General features: G+C 37.9%; 2 protein-coding genes across 8 annotated transcripts in view; one reads left to right on the top strand and one right to left on the bottom strand.

Moving 5' to 3' along the window:
- LOC130249434 (mediator of RNA polymerase II transcription subunit 1-like) overlaps positions 1–12,068 on the top strand; it is a 25,798-nt gene extending 13,730 nt beyond the window's left edge. Inside the window, exons 2-15 of one of the 4 annotated variants that reach the window (XM_056484216.1) lie at positions 25–109; positions 464–518; positions 950–1,082; positions 2,157–2,185; positions 4,423–4,494; positions 4,582–4,656; positions 5,818–5,888; positions 6,270–6,335; positions 6,725–6,833; positions 7,523–8,102; positions 9,754–9,949; positions 10,287–10,382; positions 10,813–10,921; positions 11,980–12,068. In XM_056484216.1, the coding sequence (XP_056340191.1) occupies positions 25–109; positions 464–518; positions 950–1,082; positions 2,157–2,185; positions 4,423–4,494; positions 4,582–4,656; positions 5,818–5,888; positions 6,270–6,335; positions 6,725–6,833; positions 7,523–7,658 (831 nt within the window). In that variant the 3' untranslated portion in view covers positions 7,659–8,102; positions 9,754–9,949; positions 10,287–10,382; positions 10,813–10,921; positions 11,980–12,068. The remainder of the gene's footprint in view (positions 1–24; positions 110–463; positions 519–949; positions 1,083–2,156; positions 2,186–4,422; positions 4,495–4,581; positions 4,657–5,817; positions 5,889–6,269; positions 6,336–6,724; positions 6,834–7,522; positions 8,103–9,753; positions 9,950–10,286; positions 10,383–10,812; positions 10,922–11,979) is intronic. The other 3 variants (XM_056484218.1, XM_056484217.1, XM_056484219.1) reach the window with 3 other exon arrangements.
- Positions 11,052–19,390, bottom strand: YAE1 (YAE1 maturation factor of ABCE1). 4 transcript variants are annotated; one of them, XM_056484223.1, is made up of 5 exons: positions 18,367–18,506; positions 17,195–17,500; positions 15,468–15,589; positions 14,738–15,006; positions 11,052–12,023 (listed from the first exon to the last, which is right to left on the bottom strand). In XM_056484223.1, exons 2-5 carry the CDS (start codon positions 17,309–17,311, stop codon positions 11,956–11,958), a joined length of 576 nt encoding a protein of 191 aa, XP_056340198.1. In that variant the 5' UTR covers positions 17,312–17,500; positions 18,367–18,506; the 3' UTR covers positions 11,052–11,955. The 4 variants fall into 4 exon arrangements, with proteins under 4 accessions (XP_056340198.1, XP_056340195.1, XP_056340197.1 ...); XM_056484220.1 differs by lacking the exon at positions 11,052–12,023 and having other exon boundaries at positions 14,005–15,006; positions 17,195–17,332; positions 18,367–19,390; XM_056484222.1 differs by lacking the exon at positions 11,052–12,023 and having other exon boundaries at positions 14,005–15,006; positions 18,367–18,592.

Genomic DNA, 19,390 nt, shown 5'->3' with positions numbered 1-19,390 from the left:
CTCTTGTTTTCACAAATGTGCTAGGATAACTCACTTCGAAAGCCTGTCAGTAATGCTCCAGATGGTCTCCTGCTTTCTTGCATGGAGAAGATAGAAAGGACATTAAATGGTAATGAGCTGATTGATAACTCAAAGTATATTTTTTAAATATTTTGTGGAATCTACCAATGCTTCTCTATTGATGTTCTTCACAAAGAGGTCAAATGTACAGACACAGAGGTGGATAAGAGACAAGAGACTTGCCACTTGTCTTTGGGCTAAACCTTCAGGCTATAGCTATTCTTAAAACCTGAGAATGTTTTCTACCCAGCACAGCACTTACTAATCATAATGTCATTAATAATAAGTAATTCAAGAGATACTATTTTCTCATTACCTTAATCATATCCTTTAAAGCAAGAATGTACTGGTTCTACTTCTTGGTCATTGCAGTTTGATTAAATTGCCTTTCTGGTTTTTGCAGCTAAATCCATGTTTTCTGTGATGAGCACATTGGAACTTTTATCCAGACAAAAAGGGTAAGTTTGTTTATGAATTAATGCAAATGAGCAAGCATGGCTCCAAGTCCAGAGAGGAATACCATCTGGATTGCTTGTCAACAATGTTATTTTTTAGCTCAGTGTTCTAATGGAGTGTATTTGCTATTCTGATTAGCCCTTTGTGGAGGAGGTTGTTGGGTAAAGAGAGGACATAAGTGCCTACATCCCAAAGCTGCAGACTGAGGTTAATAGTTTTGAGCAGAACAACGTGATAATGCAAAGAGCAGAGCACAAATACATGCCTGGTTGGATAGTTTTCAGAAGCTGAAGTGAGGAAGAGTTATTTTTGAAGCATCCCTGGTGTCTCCTCCCACTACCAAGTGAACTATACTAATTTCCTTTTTTATGTGACAGAATTTTTATATTTACAGGTTTGGTTGTTTTGTTTTTATTTTTCTCATCTTTCTCAGACTTACTGTTCATGTTAGCCCCAATGGGACTGCCTGCTACATAACATCAATGATGTTTTATGTAGAAATTCAATTGGAGAAGGATGGAGATGTGATGGATGTAAAGTTGGCTCACTTTGAAGAAGCTCCTGTGGTAAAATTAATTTTCTCTGTCTCTCACAACCCTGTAGTCTCCCACCTGGCTTCCAGCTGTCATGTCAGAAAGGTTTTGACTTCCTTTTGGTCTTGTCACACTTGCAAGCCTGTGCATGACACCAGCTCTACCTCTTTAGGCATCTTAATCTCTCATCTAAACTTACAACTCAGTTATAGATACTAAATACTCTAGTGATAAGTATTACAGAAAAGGTCAGTTCACAGGCCCACCTTCTGAGAATTTTGTGGTATCATGCATAAATATTTTTTATTTTCATGCTTCAATGTTACCAGTGTACAGTAAATAACGGTATTTACAGGGGTTTAAAATATTTTGTTGCCAAGGTGAAGTGCAATATATATTCTCAATGGATGCCTTGGAGCTATTCTGTTTTTTATTCTGCTTTCTTTAGGAGTATATATATATTTCTACTAGTGGAGATTTTTTATAGCAAAATTTCTAATAAATTATTCACAGAATATCATTCTGAAGTTCACATATCATGTTCTGCAGTTTTTGCAGAATTACAGATAATCCTTCAGATCAAAGATATAACAACAAACTGTTGTGGGGGGTTGGGGAACATAAACTCTGTTTTTGGTCAGTAAGTATCCAAATTATTACATTACCTTGGAGTTAATTTTGTCCATTATTTTTAGTTGAAGTCAGCTCTGGAATTTCAAATTGTTCATTTATCCAGCACAGGTCTGTTGATCAGTGAGTGCTGGACAATATCATTAGAATGAAAATTCATATTAAGAGAATTCTAGCACAACCAATAAAAGAAAAACTAGCCAAGATGCATTTTCTTTTCTGGAAGAGTTTATCAACAAACTATTTCAGTTCATTTTATCCTCTTTCACAAAGCCTTTGTTCTTCCAATTATTATAGTAATATTTTTTTTAACTATTGCACTGTTAGTCTTGGTTTTGAGTGTTGTTTTTTTTTTTTATTCTAACCATGCAGCTACTTAAAAGTAATGGGGATCAAGCTTATCATTACTAATGAAATTCTTATAAAAGATGTATCACAAACTTCAAGAAAGATGAAAATCCTGTCTTATTCCTGTAGGTTTGTGATGACTTGGTCCAGCTTCTAAGGTAAAGAATCATGTATAGGGTTTAATATTGAATGGAAAGGAATTCCTGATGCTAGAACCATTTCAGTGTAAAAACTGAAGAGGGGAAAAAAAAAAGGAAAGAGAATCAGGGAACAATAATATCAATCCAGTAAACAACAGAAGAACTGACCATTTGGATTCCATTTTTTGTGGGAAGTTGGTTCCAGTCCTCCATATTGGAAGTTGGTTGCCATTTTAACTATTATTACCTGCTTCGAATTTGTAAATTCTAGGCTAAAACTGCAGAAAATAGGATTTTGAAAAGATACTCCAGGCTGAGAATTATTTATTTCTGAATTCATTCCACTGAATGTATCTGCTTCAACGGAGCAAGGGTAAAGAGTAATCCCCAATGCATTGGCTGTAGTTGCCAGCAATTACAGCCTTGGAATACTGGCCTTTGTATTGATTGCAAGAATTATAGAACTATGTGGACCCATAGTTTTGGCAATGGACTGATGATGACAATTCAGAACTGGCAGATTTACAGATACAAACTAGGTATTACTTTTCCTCTCCTCCTTCTATCAAATACTAAATAGTCTTTTTATTGTCCTTATGCAAATATTTTAAATGCATGTCCTTCAGGCTTCTTTCACAGCAATGAAAGCAATATGCTATCACATGGCCTGAGTTTCATTGAAAGTACATAGGAGGAGATGTGACCCTAATTTTCTCATGTAGCAGTAATGGCACTAAATATATTCATTATTACCACATTTTGTTCTGTCTGAATAGTGGCTGTTCCAAGTCAGGCCACTACTTTAAAAGTCCATTTTTAAGTTCTTCAGTGAATATGATTGAGGTTCCATATCTTAATAATAATGAGTATATTTAGAAAATTTGATTCTTATTTAAATACTGTGGCTGAATAATAGAAAGGGTGAAGTAATGATTCCTTTCCTTTCCCTAGTCCAAAAGAAAAGGTAAAAAGAAAAATCATAATAATTGACCTTGAGTGTTTCATCTCTCTTTTATATTATTCATTATCAGTTTTTCCAGCCCTCTTTTTTCCTCTGAAATGAAGTTATATTAGCTTTCTGTGTGTAAACAGCTATGACTTAAAGCTTGAACTAGCATTTTCCTAGATTTTTGACTTAATGTTAATGCTAGCAGTTTGGCTCTGGACACTGGCATATAGTTACCATTGGTACTGCGGGTGCTACTTCTCTGCCTTCCTGGTTTTGTTAAGATTTGTCACAAAGCACAAGTATCCCTTCTACACCTCTTGGTGTAGTATTTTATTTGGTTGTAAGGCAGTTTGTTATATGTGTAATGTTTCCTATTGAGCCTCAAAGTAACTATAAAATTAAGATGAACCAGTCAGCTAATGCGTAGGCTGGTGCTGTGTCTGCTCCTGCACCACACATGATTGCTTCCTTCCTTTTTCCCTGGGTCCCCACTAGTCTAGCTGGAAAGAGACAGAGGAGAGCCGAGTAACTTCTTTAGGTTCCAGGTTTGACAGAGTTTGTCCCAATGTCAAAGTTCAGGCAGGCTTATTTTGTCTCTGCTGATTCACGTTGCAGCCACATCTGCATAGGAATCAAAGTCAATGAGCTGTCTGTGTGACTGCAGCACCAGAGTCTAGTCAGACTCCTAAAATTCATGTAAAATTACTTAAGCAAGTGAGTAAATACCTGGTGAGTTTGACCACAGCTCAAGGCTGTCACACCAAGTCAAAATCTGCAGGAATTCTGGGGTTTGAGCACCCTGAACCATTCATTTACAAACCAAGCCACTTGTCCCTTTTTTTTTTTTTTTTTTTAAATTGATCTATCTATCAGCAAGATTTAAGGTCTGTCTCACATGGTGCTGTGAAGTGCAGCATTAGTACAATTTTGATATTTTAATGAAAATAGCAATGTACACTTGCATGGTCTTAGAGACTACTACTTAGGGAAGTAGTAGAACATGACTAGTTTTATTGGAACATCAGGAAAAGTGTTTTGCAGCTGATGAGCTGTCATATTTGTATTTCATGTACATTAATTGCTTTCAGAATTTCAATGCTTATTTCAGTGCCAGTTTCAGCTATAATTACAGTGCTTGTTGCAACAAAACCAAAATGCTAAGATAATTTAAAGTCATTATGCTACTTGATCTGATAAGGAGGGAGCCACTGTCACTCTGAAATGTTGCCTTTTCTAGCAAGTTATGTATAAAAGATTCTTTTCAATCTCATTTAGTAGTGAGATAGTCATTATTTCTTTTTGTTAGGATGAAGAACTATGATGCCTTTGGCAAGATTCTAGAAGACCTGTCAAATATGTATCAAATTCCAGGAAACAGGTTGCAGTTAATTTTTACTCAAGAACTTTTGAAATCCACAGCCTAACTTTTGTTTACTTACAAAAAAATGTCTTTTCTTTTTCCCAGTGAAATGAAAGCTAAGGGATATCTTGCTTTGCAGGCCCTTGAAAAAGACCTTTATTCAATGTCTCTTCTAGACAGGTAATTTACAGTCTATGTCTTTATCCTTTTACCTCTACCCACACCCACTCGTTTCACTAAAAAACAAGTTAACTGATCTAATTATAGAGCAGGATGTGGAAGGCTAATGAGTTTTCTCCCACTGGGAAGCATGAAGCCTTTGTCAGCCCCAGACATGCCAAACCAGACTATCTACTGAACTCCTGTGCTTTAACTTAGGGACTTCCTGGGAAGCTGGGTGGTTACAGAGCTTGGTGTGTGTGCACTTTACCACCCATTGGGAGCAGTGTGTCTGAAAGTCAGATCTCCCTGTGGCAGAAAATAGACCTTTTGGGAATCTGCTGTTTGGGTATCTCATTTTGTCTTCAGGTTTTAGATCAGGAGTAGTGGATGCCAGCTTTCCTTCTTCCTTTTCTCATTTCTCCTTTCAAAGAGTAGGATTACAGATAGATGGGGAGCAGTTTCCTAAACCTTCTGGTAATTTTACAAGGATTTTCATTATTTTAAATAAATTGGAGTCGAAGGTAGTGCTTTCCTTCTGGATTATTGAAATATCTGCTCTGATATCTTGCCTATTAAGTTACATACATATGTACCTTGGCAGGTATGGCCTCCTGTAATTTGAAACACCCTCTTGGATTATTTTTGCAGTTTTCCCTTATGAAGGATAATAACACTATGAACTAATGTGCTGTATCCTTGCTGGTCACTGATATCTCAGTAAATATTATTTATAAATTAAACAGATTATTTGTGCCATCTATGCTGTAAGTTAATGAACTGCAGAGTTAGTACACAGCTATGTAAATATATGGCTATATGTATTCAGCTATATGAACACACTTGAAGTCAGAGACTGGTTCTGTTCAAGTTAGTTTATCCAGGTTATTTCTTCATTTTTTGCTCAATTAGTTGCCACTCTAATATTTTTGATCCCTGTCATTTCTCATGAATAGCACACCAAATTGCAACATGAAACAGCTCAGATAGAGGGAAAGTGGAAGCCCAAGTCCCAGGACTTGGTGGTGTTTTGGTGGTGTACATATTGGACATATAATCTACTTCCAAGAAAGCATTGTCTTCTTTTGATTAAGGATGCAAATTAGAAATTACATTAGCCTAGCTAACACTGCAATTCTAGGAAACTGCAGGAAACACTAATTAAGATATGTTTTGAAATAGAACACAGGATCTAAACAGAGTTACTGAAGTACTTAATGGAACAGTAGGACATCTGGTGCCAAGAACTGGAGGTGATTTTTTTTTTCTTTTTTCTTTTTCTCCATTTTTATTTTTGTCTTTTCCCTTTTTTGAATTCAAACAATTGTAATCAAATAACACTACTGAGTTGATCTTAATGTACAGGAAAGATCCTCTATATAAATAAAACCTGCCCTAGGGGCTTACAGTTCTTGTATTCTCAGATAATGTACAGATATCCAGAATATATATTGAACATATATGTTTTAAGAATATATAGAACATATATTGAACATATATTTTAAGTAGAGATGTACTCTACAAGGAATCCCCTCTGCCCATCTACAGTGTTGTTTTTTTCACCTTTGTGTCAAGGTACCCAACACATTTCCTCTATTGACCTGTGTAGTAACCATTATTTTTTTATTCCTCAGGAACTCCAATGAACATTGAATTTTACATTTCTCCCTATCAAGTTTTGGAAGCAGAACTAAATCATGGTAAAGCTATTACTGTTTCAGCAGAAATAGCTAACATGAAAAGTTTTTCATTACCACCCGTTTCATTAAGCAAAGTTAATTATTGAAAGCTCAGAAATAAAATGTAAAATTCTAGTTTAGAAGAACAGTTTATGTGATGCACTTTAGCAGTTTTAATGTCCATCAGGAAACTACTTTCCATTTCTTGGTTGTTGATTCACCTATTGCTGCTATCATCTTTGGGCAACTTTGGCCTTTTGGGTGTGGTCAGTGCAGGCTTTTCACTGCCCACACTGTTGTGGCTGTCAGTTGGACCTGACCTTCCAAGTCTTTTCCATTGTATATGTTGCATGCATATGATTAATTTGCTCTAAAATAAGGAAAACAATGCCGTTCTCCTTCTCCCTCAGGTTCTCAGGTATGTGGAACTAAAACAGTTGTAACTGTTGAAGGCACGGATACACTCCACAAACTGCCTCTGTCTCCATTAGTTGTAGATCCTCAGGATGGAGAGAACAAGTAAGGCTCTTGACACTTGTCAACACAGAAATGTATTTACAAGGCACTGACTTCAGCATAACTTACATTTAGCCTCTGCTGAAACTGGAAGTTCTGGGTTTTTTATGGCTTTATGCTCCAGAGCTATACCCTCTGTAATCTGTGGCTATTATGGTTTCCCAAATTGACTGCAATGGTATTGTGTTCATATTTAACTATGTCAGTTGCATTGAAGTATGAGTTTATTTATAGATTTGAAACCAGAAAGAGCCACTGGAACAATATTACTGAACTTCCTAGTATTCAACAAGCAAGTCCTTCATAGATTCACAGTAAAGAAAGCATATACTGAAAGATACTACACCAAAAATACACAAAATAGTTTGTCATCTCACTATGGGTACTGACACCTCATCTTCTCTACCTCAGTACTGTCTGGAGGAAAAGTCTGAAGCAACTTTCCAAACTGAAATACTTTAGAATTATTAGTAAAAAATATCACTCAGTTTCTATGTCTCACTTTTCCTGTCAGTTTTCACATTAATCATGTTTTAAACTATTAAAGTTGCATTTATAAAGCAAAACATTTCTCAAGTCAGAAAATGTATGGAACATAGCAAAATGCTAGGGACCTGAAAGTGGTCTTGCACTTAGAGTCCTTGTTATGACAATTTCTGTCAAAAAACTTTCATTCTGACTCTTTTTCCTAGCAGCCCTGCTTTTTTGCAACTGACTGATGAACTCAGCATGGATTTGCCAGCTTTTTTTGTTCTGAAGTTTCATCAGCCTGTTCCAATGTCTTCATCCAGTATTGAAGAGATACAGAGGCTCACAGGCATGTTATAATTGCTTTTTAAGACTAAGTATCTCTGTGACTATGCATTGCTTATTTGCTTTTACTTCCCTGTGTTAATGTTGTAAGAAGTTGCTTCTGAGGCAGAACATATTCTGTTCTACCAGTCCAAGTGTAACATTTAACCACCAGTGCAAAACACAAAGGTCTAAGAAAGATACGACAATTACAGGCAAAGTTAAACACTCTATCTCAAAAAATAGGGGAATAAGAAAGAAAATCAGTATTTTTGTCTTTTCAAAACATTTAGTTTGTTTTTAATAGTAGCTTTCATAACCTACTGTCATAACCTAATTGCTAATAAAAATAATGACCTGATTTCAGGAATTCAGATTTCTTGCTTGAAACAAGCTCCACTGTATGAGCTAATTGTTCAGTCTACTCTTAAAGAAAAATGCAGTGAAGACTTGTCTACAAATGAATACTGCTTCTTTGTGGTAAGTATAGCGTGCATTTGATACACAGTGAATTACCATTTCCCCATAAGCAAGCAATGTAGGTTTCCCAGAATTCCGACAAAAGTGCTCTTTAGGAAATAGTACAATTTACAAAGCAGCATTAGATCCTTTCATGTAAGCGAGCTCCTCAGCCTCATTAATGAAACACTGTGTGCTTGGCTGCTGAAGTCATACTAATTTGTCTGTGTGTAACCCAAATATTAACTCTCCTAAAAATTGCTAATTTATAATTAATGCCTTAAAAAGAAGGAAACTTATTGACTAGTGTGAGGAGCAAGTCCCAATAAAGTATTTTTGAAGATCTTTATCATGCTGCATGTCACACTGTTTTAACAAAAGGGATTTCTTAATTACGTAACACTGAGATTATTGATTCCTTTTAAAGGGACTGGCAGGAAGAAAAATATAGTGTCACAACATTGATGCCAACTGCTATCTAGAGACAAAGTTGTTTAACTGAAGAAGCCTTTCCTTTTGCATTATTGAAATACAGTTGCTTAGGCTGCATTAGAAGTAAAGTTTTAGAATAGAAAGTTGTGGCTAAGATGCCTTCTCCCAGACTTATGTACAGGACATCTACAAGACAAGCTTCAAAGATCTACTGGATTTTTTGCTAGGAAACATTAATTTTGCAATTCATGGCAGCAAAAGAAGAGGGCACATTTTTTCTGTTCTACTAGCAGTGTTCGTAGACCCCATTGCCTGCTTAGTTCTTGAGGTGGTGGTACAGAAGGTAGTAGTAAATTTACACCATGCTAAAATAATGTTTGGCAAAGCTCTTCTCTTCTGTAAGATGGAATTAATCTTTCAGTTCTGTTAGATGCACCTGAAAGGCTCTTTAACTTTTCAACAATTCCCTAAAATATTTGTACTTGATGGGAGAAGATTTTACTTCTGAGTTTAAAATTTTATATCTAGCATTACTAAATTGAATTCTAACCTTGAAATGAGTATAGGCAAAATCCTTTTGATCTAGGAACACACAAGGAAAAGCTGTTCAGCTTTTGTCAATGTAGATCCTCCTAATTAACTGCCCTGCCCTGTTCTTAAGGGGACAGTTCCCATTTGGCCTCCTGAAGTGGATAACATAATAGTGCACTTCTAATTTTGTCATAGAATTACAAATTACCATAGGTGGTAAATTTTTCTTACTATTTCCTCATCTTCAAGTGAATCATCAGCAGATACTCTGCCAAACATATCTCTCCAAAGAAAAAGTAGTAGTGATGGAGACTGGAACAACATCTGATGTCCAGAAGAGATTTCCAGCAAAATTGATATCCTGTTTGTGCAACTATCCAGCAGCATTACTATGATATTATCTTAGTCACTAACATTTTTATAGTCTATAGGGATCTGAAAAGTACTGGGAAGAGCTGGTGATATTTGAACTCCTGTTCACTTGGCTCTAGGTGTATCTGCCTAATTTGGATATATTTGGGAGGGAGAGTGGATCTCATTTAGTTTCCTCTAAGGATTCTATTAGAAATGCAGAATTATGATGGACATGCTAGAAATGTATCTTTTAAAAATATTTTTGTTGTAGATTGCCTGATGATAGGTGCCTAATAATATCAAGCTTTACTTTCCTGTTTTCAGTCCTTGAAATATCACCGTATTTGTTCCTTAGTCTCTTCCAGATTGCCCAAAGCACTGTTACTTCATAAACAAGGGTTCAGCGAAATCAGATTTAGCAGGAGCCTTGGTCAGTAAAGTCCCGTTTAGCCATCCAAAGTGTGTGCCTGGTGTAATAGAGATTCTTCGACATCAAATGGCATATAACACTCTCATTGGCAGCTGTGTCTCTGAAAAGCATATAAATGAAGGTAAGTTGTGTGGCTGAAAGTGATGGCACAGTATTAGAAACAAACTGGTTTCTAAGTTGGGTATTGACAGATTTTACTGATCCCTTGCCAAAACTGTCATTACTTGTGGAGCACTGTAAATTATAAACTTAACATTGACAAACTTAACTATGATAAACTTAACACTGTATTGGTTTCTTTTTTAATTCTATGCTCATTCTATGAACATAAACTAAGTTGTCAAAGTAATGAATAATTGGACTATTGTATCAATATTTTTTAAATTCTGGCATGTAATTTAGCAAGAAAGAGTCCAACTTCAATGGTGGATATAACTAAACAGTAATTTTATTTCTAGATTATTCAGAACTGCTTTACTTTGAAGTGGTACCACACAAGAACACCAGCTTTTCTGTCTTTTTCCTTCATCCTGTGAAAGAGAATTTAGCCTGTGGTATGTGTGGAATAATTGCTACTGTCCTCTTTACTTGAGCTGACAAAGGACTTGTTTCTATCTAGACTCTTGCACTATGCTTCTCATTTACAAACATTATAAGGGCCACTCAACAGTGTGCAGCCCATGAAAAACACAAAGTGTATACACTTATGTATCAACTGCTTACTAGAAGGTGTTCTGCACCCAAGAATAATACAGAAAGTAAATTTTTAAGTCCTATTTTGTCTTGGCCTGCATTTCATTAAAAAATTTTAACTTCCACTATTTCTGATTTGACTATATTAAGTAAAAGCAAGTCATGCAAATATATTTCTGCAAACCTCCTTCCACTGTCTTCAGTCTTACATCTCTTCAAGCATCAAAATGCAAGGATGCTTTTCAATGTTTGTAAGTATTTAAAAACGAACATTTTTCTGTTCTTTCTCAGTGGTAATAGATGTTATAACCTCTAGAGAAGTCCAATGTCACCTTCATTTAAATCCTGAAGATCCAACTCTAAATTCTAGTGATGACTTCATAGCGAGAGTTGTGAAACGGTAAGTACTTAAATTTTATGAGTTGGAATGAACATCAGAGGTCCATTTAATGAAAATATCATGTGCATTCATAGTGCCATAAACTCAGCAACTGGAAAACTTCACTCTAGTAAAATGCTGTAATACAATACTGGGAATATGTTACTTTAGTGTCTTAAGTATGTCTTTCAAAAATTTTAAACATAAACAGTGATTAAGTGTTTCTAGTAGAAAGCACGTGAAAGCAGGGAAAGACTATTGAGTGAAGAGTTTTATAAAGATGTTTTTCTTAAGACTCTAGCTGATGACAGTGTCATGTCTAGCATAACTTAGAATAGCATGGAAAGGCCTTTTTACACATCTACTTAATAGCAATCAGTCCTTCTCTTCAGAAAGTAAGTTGTATATGGCATGTCTACAACACTGTCTCTGGCATGTATTCTGAACAAATTCCAAGAGAGCAAGTTGTTGTGATATATGAACATAAGCTGGACAAACTGATTCAGAACATGGTCTAAGAGCATTAATTGATTTGGTGTAAGCTAGTATACAAGTATTGTCTGTTTGATGACAACAAACTCAATGCAGGTGGGATTTTCAACCTGATTTTAAACCAGGTACTATTTTTGGAACAAGGTTAAGAGTGTGAAAAAAACTCCAGTATAGACAGTGTTGTAGAAAATATATGTTATATACCTAGCTATGTACACAAAACATGAAGGTTACGATTATAAAACTGAACAAGAATGAATATATTTCAATATTCTTAGTTTTGATTTTCACTAGAAGCACCTTTGGGAATTTTTTTTTTACCAGACCCTCCTACTCTTTCAGTTAAAGCTTCTTTGCACACTTAACTTCAAAGATTCAGCACTAGATTTCAATGTGTCAACATGTATTTCTGGTACAGCACATATAGTTTATATTATGGTTACCATGTAACACCAGGTTGTACAAGACATAAACAGAAAGAAGTTATGCTGGTTTTCATTCAGGTGTCAGCCAATTTAAAAAACAGAACTGCTTTAAAGAATGGATGAAGTCTGTAGTAGTGACTAAAGTGTCATTTCCTCCTGCAGTTGCATGTCAGTCCCAGTTGTCATGAGAGCTGTTTTCAGGAACGCTGCCAAGGTGAAAGCTGACAGTGAAACACAAGACATGGACACAGAACAACAACCTGAGCCACAATCAGAGCACGTTAAAGATTCTAACAGTGTCAAAGAAAGCCCTTCTGGGGCTGGTGAGCAAGACTCGGTAGTGACAAATAAGCAAAATAATACAGACAGCACAGAAGAAAATATCTCTACAGCCAAACTGGAAAGTCTGGGTGATAACATGGAAAAAAAGTAACTTCTCACTATGCATCAAAATTTTGTGGAGGAAAGTAATTCCACAGCCAGTATAGAAGCTGATACAAGGAAACTGATGGTTTTATAAGGAAAAACAAAGTCTACGTAGTAATTTGTGAATGGTATCTCCTCTTTGCAAAATTTTAAATATGGGAAAGTAATTCCCTTGAATCTACATTTTTAAACACTCAAATCTGTAAAGTCTAACACTGTTCTATTAACCTTCGTCTTGTTACTGAAAATCTCAAAAATCGTTTTTGTAAGTAAGATTCCCTCCAACACTCTTATTGTTAGAAGGTAAGGCATTACTTTATTCTTGGTCAAGAGATGTTCGTGGCTGATAAAGTTCCAGCCTCAACGCTGACCCTGATACAAAACTTTTTTGCTTATTTATGCATTTTTAGTGAACAAAGACATTAATTTATATAATTCTCTTAATTAGTATTCTATGGCCTATAATTACTGATTTCTCTTCATGCTAATCCCATATCCTTTATTCCTTCTTTTATCTTTTTCTCAGACAGTCTCCAATTTTGCAGGCCTTGATTTCCTCAGTATCTTCTGGTTACTCTAGTGTCTTCGAATGGCCATAAATGTAAGACCCCAAATGCCCAATCTTCAAATTCCTTTGGCTTTGTTTATTGAAGACTGTCAGGTTTAGTTTTAATAAACTTAAGGTTTCAGTGATTTAATGATCAAAGTAGGTGTGTGAAGAAACTTTAATGGTGTTGGCTAAAAGTGGGCACTGTTAAAACAGCTAATTAAAAATTAGTTAGGAAAGTTATATAACTTCCAACACTGCATCCTTTTCTACCAGAATATGGAAAAAAAGTCTGTCTAACATACATGATACAGTCTATGACACACCACAGGCATTTGAAGAAAAGTAAAGTTTATCCATGTCAATATTATGCTAAATAAATTGAGAAAAAGTTACTTGAACGATTTTTATACATACAATTAATAGATATAATTAACGTAGATATTCCTCTTTGTCCACTATTTCATAAATGCATTCAATGCAAGACTCTGAACTGCAGTTCTGCTTACCCCTAAATCAGAAATGATACTGAAAGGAACCAAACTTAGTCTGTCAACTCTGACAGGTAACAGTCTTTAGTAAGAATGTTGTAAACTCAAAGATCTGAAAAGCAAGGAATTTTTGCCTTAGATGTTTTTCTTGCCCAAAGTATGAAATGGTTTTTGTGATTTTTTTTATTAAATTAGTTTACTGTTCAAAATCTTACTTTGCCTATGTCTAGACTTTCTTTGTCTCCAATATGAAAGCATTACAAGAAACTTCCAACAAGTAAACTGGTAACTTACTTACGGTAAACTTATAAATCAGTTTAATTCATGTAAAACAGGCATTCACAAAGAAAAAACTTCCTGAGCAATTTACAGCTACAGTTAAGGGAAGCAATGGGCAAGCAAGTCAAATATAGAAGTTACCAAAATATGAAATAATCAAAAATAGGCATGTGTGGCTGATGTGTTTCTAAGAGGTAGTGAATAAGCTTGGCTTCCTTGAAGAATTTAAGAAAAACATTATTGGAATGTGGTAAAGTGTTCAGGCTAGATGACCTGACAAAATAAATACAAAAATAACACAAGGACGTTCATTAGACTGAAAGCATGCTTAGTGTGGTCTCACATAGTAAGAGTAGATGTCTAAGAGTAAAAAAGTGGAATTGTAACAATTCTGCATTTGAAAAAAATTGTGTTTTTTCAGCAAAAGTAACAAATGTAACAATCTAAGGAGGGAAAATAGTTTTTTTCAATATAAGTGCATTGCATCATGGGTACAAAAGATAACACAATGAATTTGACAAAAGGTGACTAGAAAGTCACAGCACTCCAGGAATCAGCAGCATATCATGTTCTATTTTGCACACAGCATATCATCAACAGCAGCTAATTCTGCAAAAACATTGACCAATTCCATAGCACTAAGCATTTATTCTTTTGATATTGGAAGGGACCAACTTAGAGGGGCTATTTAATGGACCCACTTCATTTCCAAACTGCTGCCAAGAAAAAAATAAGGGTGAGATGGGAGCTCCTGACACAAAACAGTAACATGTTTAGTAACTCTTTGTAAAGCTTTGAAGTCATTGCCCCTTTCTCCAAATATTACCTTTAAGACTGAAAGTGAAGGGTTTTGCCAGGAGCCAAAATCATGATGAAAATTTACTAAAATCACTTCTACTGTAGAGCACCAAAATCATATCTTCCTAAAACAAAAGTGATGCATCATCCTGTACATGGCCCACAAACTAATAATCAAAACCAGCTGTGATAGTTTTAAGTACCATGAGACAGAAAAACTAATGTTCCAGTTGCTGTACATGATGGAGTACATCCAGTGATAAGCCCAGCTGCTCTACTAGCCAAACAGTCTGCTTTTTAACCCAAGCAAGGGTTGACTTTTCAGGATCTGTGCAGAGGTTTGCCTTGCTGCACTCAGATTGCAAGGAACCAACCTCACCATTATTCCTACAAATATTTTCACTGGAGCTGCCACAGTCTTCATGTTTTCCATCTTTAACTTCCTTGTACTCTGTCACAGCTGTGTGATTAAGGTCCATGTCCTGAACTGAGTCTAAAATGTGTCCAAGATGTGGCTGTCTCTGTTCTTCAGTAGAATTCAGATTCTTAAGCAGATCATCTTCATGCTTTCCAACCACATCAAGAAGATTATTTATCGTACTTAAAGCAGAATCATGTCCATTAAAATGACACCAGGATAGGAGAGCACTGAAAAGTGAACAACAAAAGTGATTATATTCATCTACGTAGATCTCCACTTGGTGGAGGTAGATAGCAATGTGACAAGGCATCTACAAATCATAAATAAATTTATGTAAAATTCACATTTTATGGAAAATTCAGGCAGTAGAACTAAATATTAATCTTAAATATGTAGCTTCAGACAATTTTGGAAGAGCAACTGAATGAGATACTTTAGAAATTATACTTCTACACCCAGGTAGGCATTCCCTGTTTTCAAGATCTGAGAATTCTCAGATTGCTCACTTTGGACAGGTTTAAAACGTGGGGCTTTTTTTTGTTTTGTTTGGGGTTTGGGTTTTTTTTCTTTGTTTGTTTTTTTGGTTGGTTGAGTTGGTTTTTTAATTAAAACAAACAAAAACCTGCATGTGTGTTTCCCTTTTCCACACCCTCCATGTACACTTGACCTTAAGGAGTTTGTAACCTACTTCAGGGTTCCTTTGAACTGGCCACACGTAATCATCAGCTTGGCACCGTGTCTGTAACCTTGATTAAAGCCTGTCTGGAGTGCAAGTTCTTTCCCAGCCTCAATTCCATCCCTATAGCCTTCCTGTAACAAGAGCAGTAAAACAGGTTGTTCACAACATGACAAAGTGGACCTCTGACAAATACATAACAATAATAAAAAGGAAGTTTCAACAAGTATCAAGTATTCACTCTCTTAAGTTACAGCTTCTTTATGTGAATATCCTTCACAGCTACACCCCCACTGCCAAACCAAAACATGCTTGTTGCAGTGTATTATGATTTACTGACCTGAAAGATGCAGTTTACTTTTCCCAAAAGGATCCCCAGAAAGCCAAAAAATAGGGAAACCTCTTTTAGAAAAATCAAAAAAAGAAAGCATGTTTGCTTTTTGTGATTACCAACTCCTTTGTGAGAAATGGACTTAGAAAAAAGAAGTCTGTGTGGTGTTTCTATCTAAAAAGATATGCAGGCTGCCAAGCCTCCCCTTTAGCAGACATACTCTCCTGTCTGTAGTCCATCTACATGGAATCCATTTATTTTCACAAAACTAACTGCTAAGCATTGCTCCTTTATTTGCTGGCTCTCATTCCATTTAAGAGTCATACCAGAAAAAGAGACAGTGATTGACTGAGTCACATATAAATACACAACATTGGGACTACTTTATTTAAATACAGCTAATCATTGTAATGCAAATTACTTTCTTTATATTATAACCATGTAACAACATTACAAAGAATAATTTTTAACTTTTCTCACACCAAAATTGCAAGCTGTGAAAGTGAAAACTCCTATTTGCTCATGATGGTCTTGCTAGAAAAGTAGCCTGGAACACAAAAAATTATTTCGCCCAACATACAACTCTAACTTCCATAATACTTCATGATCTTGCAGTATCTACTCAAATATGTCAGAGGGATTTCTGTAAGAACACTAAGCAGTTCCTTAAGAAAACCAGTCTTTTCATGGAACTCAGATGAAGGAAACTACACCAGGTCTGCTGCAATACCATTCCTTATCAACTGCCTACACAACCGTTTCCAACCATGTTCTTCAGGCAAATGCTGCTCAGCTGGGAGCAGATGAGCCCTACTGGCCCCTACTGAATGACACAGTATCTGTCGAACTAATCTGTTTTTGAACTTGTTTTGTTCCCTCCAGAATTGCAGAGGCAAGGGCTATGGAAAGCAGCTTTCATAAAATATACATTTCACTAAGAAAACAAATCAGCCAAAGACCTACACAGACCACAACGCCTAATTGTGGTTGCACATGGAGTCACACATCTTACAGTTTGACTGATGAGTAACTCTACTCAAAACCCCAAACATCTCACATTTCTTTATTAGCACTCTTCAGCTCTGTTGCCCTACATTTACTAGGTCTATACCTGCAAGTACAAAGCAAGCAGCTTGCACCACAATTCAGGACTGCTTTTCATAATTGCACATGGTTGTGTAGTGGGAGCCAATGTATTTTGGTAAAACAGTACTTTGCTCTGGTGACTGCTAAGAAGTTTATGCAAATTTCTGCCTTATTTTCATGATATTCAGAAGAAAGTACGCCACAATAACTTTTAAGGGACTACTTTTATTTTTCCCTTTAAATGATTCACATATATATCAAGTTATGTGTTACTAAATGTAAAATGGCTAAAAGGAATATAAAATAATTTTTATAGAAATACCTTCAATCTTTTTTTCATAGTGCTGTTCCATTCCTTCTGCAGTAGATACATCTCATCTGCATCTTCATCAAATATATCCTCATTGGATTGGCGGACTGCAACTTGTACCCAGGACATAACAGCAGTGGCCTATGACTCCTGTTTATGTGGTAAAAAAAAACACTGAGAAACTCTCAGAAGTGCCTCTGGTGAAGTGTTAGTTTAGAAGTATTGGCAAAAAACATGAGTTCCAAAGAGAAGCCAGGTGTGGAGCTGATTATTCAAGCTGTACATGGGAACTCGGTGCTGTGTGCCATTGGGGTGCATCTGTCAAGAAAAGGCAGTCAGATCATCATTCATGAAGTAACTTCTGAGATTTACTAGGACAACTTATGATAGTTCTTTCTCATCTTATGGCACTGACACACATATGGATGCCAACGCAGCATTTCTGAACACTGCCCGTACAAGGACAGCTGGCAGAAACAACTTTATGACTTGATTCCAAGAGCAGCTGACAAACAGTCCCTACAGCCTCCATGTGGTGCCCTAAGTTACACACACAGATTGTAGGTATGCACACAGTTTTGTATATTTGTATTGCGTACACAATTTACTACACACAGGTTAACACCTACAGAAGTTAACAACTGGAAAGTACTTTCACTTTTGATTTACAGCTTTCTGGTTATGCCAAATAGTTAACTACCTCATAAAACAGAAGCAGTCCTTTCTAATTTGAATAAAGAATTAGCAAGTTAGCTGCAGTGGAAAGCAGAAGTTTTCAGACTATTTAACCTTTTCCTACCAAAACTTTTGAGAAGCGTCTCGCAACTAATTCATTCGCACCGCTGTAAACTGTGAGAGCGCACAGACGCCGTCCCTAGCGGAGACACCGGCGGCTCTCAGAGTACCCAGGGCGCTGGGACACACCCTGCGGGCTGCGCCGGGGAACCGCGGCATCCCCCGGCCCCGCAGCCGGCCCGGGCCGCAGGCAGCGCCCAGGCCCGGCCGCCATTTCACGGCCGCGCACACGCACAGCTCCGCAGAAGCGGCCGCGCCGCCGGAGCTCCCTCCTCCCCGCCCGGCCACACACACTGCCTCCCCTCGCCTTGCCTCCCCTCTCCTCGCCTCGCCTCCCTTCCCCTCGCACAGCCGCCGCCGCCAGCCCGGCCCCGCACACCGATCCTCACCGCAGCCACCGGCACACCCCGCCCTCTCCGCGCTGCGCTCGGCCATCCCCACTGAGGGCAAACGCACGCCGCTGCCGGCGGAAGTAATCGGGCAGCGACAGCCATGTTGGACAAGGGCAAGTTCCGCGGGGGCCGCAGGTAAATAAACAGCCGCCATCTTCACCCCGCCGCTCTGACGTCAGAGCCCAACGGGGACTCTGGGGGGCGCCATCTTGAGTGAGGGCGCAGCCGCCTCCGGAGGGCGGGGCGGCCTTGGGGACACCGGGGACAGCGGGGGACACCGGGGCGGCCATGGGGACACCGGGGACAGCGGGGCACACCGGGGCCGCCATGGGGACACCGGGGACAGCGGGGGACACCGGGGCGGCCATGGGGACACCGGGGACAGCGGGGCACACCGGGGCCGCCATGGGGACACCGGGGCCGCCATGGGGACACCGGGGACACTGGGGGACACGGGGGCCGCCATGGGGACACCAGGGGACACTGGGGGACACCGGGGCGGGAGCTGCTGCCGCAGTCGGGATCTCCTCAGCCTATCATCGCCTCCCGGTTTCTATGGAGGGAGCGGCTTGTGGCTGCCTCGGCCTCCCGCAGTGACCTCAGGACAGCCTCGGGGTAAACGCGTCCCTCGGGGCACGAAGGTTTTCATCCTCGTTTCAGTCATAAACGGTGGAATTAAAAAAAAAAAAAAAATCTACCTTGTTGACTTTAGAATCGTCAAGCACTTTATGTGAAGCATGCCCTTAAGCTTCTCTCTACAAGACCAGGTATTACAATGATAAATCCTTTTTAATACAAAAGGTGCTAGCGGGAGTCAAGTGTTTCATTGCTGACTTTGACTAGAGAAAACAGGAATATCCTATTTATGTTTGACAGAAATAAAACATCAATACAACACTGTTGGTGCATGATGCATTAGGCTTATGAGCACACGTTTAAAGCTGGTTAATCTTCATGGACACGCAATTCATCAAGCTGGAATTCGGGTTTCCAGAGGCTGTGCAGTGAACGCCGCCGTGCG

This window comes from Oenanthe melanoleuca, chromosome 2 (assembly GCF_029582105.1).
Source record: "Oenanthe melanoleuca isolate GR-GAL-2019-014 chromosome 2, OMel1.0, whole genome shotgun sequence".
NCBI classification, from domain to species: Eukaryota; Metazoa; Chordata; class Aves; order Passeriformes; family Muscicapidae; genus Oenanthe; species Oenanthe melanoleuca.
This window is presented reverse-complemented; position numbering and strand designations above follow the sequence as displayed.